At 39.3% G+C, this 856-nt stretch overlaps 1 protein-coding gene across 1 annotated transcript in view; it reads left to right on the forward strand.

Moving 5' to 3' along the window:
- Positions 1 to 856, forward strand: part of NRG1 (neuregulin 1) — a 1,165,780-nt gene that overhangs the window by 858,164 nt on the left and 306,760 nt on the right. Inside the window, exon 7 of the mRNA XM_023737842.1 lies at positions 405 to 420. Within this exon, the coding sequence (XP_023593610.1) occupies positions 405 to 420 (16 nt within the window). The remainder of the gene's footprint in view (positions 1 to 404; positions 421 to 856) is intronic.

Below are 856 nucleotides of genomic sequence, written 5' to 3' on the forward strand. Positions count from 1 at the left end.
TGACAATTGGACCATTAAGGAACATCATGATAAACAGAGAAAATATTGAAATTGTCAAGGATATCATTTTACTTGGATCCACAGTCAATGCCCACGGAAGCAGCAGTCAAGAAATCAAATGATGAATTGCATTGAGCAAGTCACTGCAAAAAACCTCTTTAAAGTTTTAAAAAGCAAAGCTGTCACTCTGAGGACTAAGGTGAGACTGACCCAAGCCATGGTATTTCCAATTGCATCATATGCATGTGAAAGCTGGACAGTTAATAAGGAAGACAAAAGAAGAATTGATGCCTTTGGATTATGGTGTTTGTGAAGAATATAGAATACACCGTGGACTGCCAAAAGAACGAACAAATCTGTCTTGGAAGAAGTACAGCCAGAATGCTCCTTGGAAGGGAGGATAGTGAGACTTCTTCTTATGTACTTTGGACATATTATTAGGAGGGACCTGTCCCTGGAGAAGGACGTCATGCTTGGTAAAGTAGAGGGTCAGCGAAAAAGAAGAAAGACCCTCAACACGATGGATTGACACAGTGGCTGCAACAATGGACTCAAACATAACAACGATTGTGAGGATGGTGCAGGACTTGGCAGTGTTTGTATATATTTCTCATGGTTAGCAAATGTGGAAGCAAATTATTCAAATGCTTGTTCTCCATAGCTGTAAAATATTTTGGCCTTCAGCACAGAGGGAACTTTAAAAGTACATTGTATCCCAGAGCAATTCTGCATCTTTCCATGTTTAGACAGTTTTTCTCTACGCTTTCATGGCTTTAGCTTCCCATTCTCAAAACATGGATCAAAGAACTAAAAGGAGAATAAAATAACATGAGATTTTACCCTCTGAGACTTTACC

Source organism: Trichechus manatus, unplaced genomic scaffold, assembly GCF_000243295.1.
Source record: "Trichechus manatus latirostris isolate Lorelei unplaced genomic scaffold, TriManLat1.0 scaffold00109, whole genome shotgun sequence".
In the NCBI taxonomy this organism is placed as follows: Eukaryota; Metazoa; Chordata; class Mammalia; order Sirenia; family Trichechidae; genus Trichechus; species Trichechus manatus.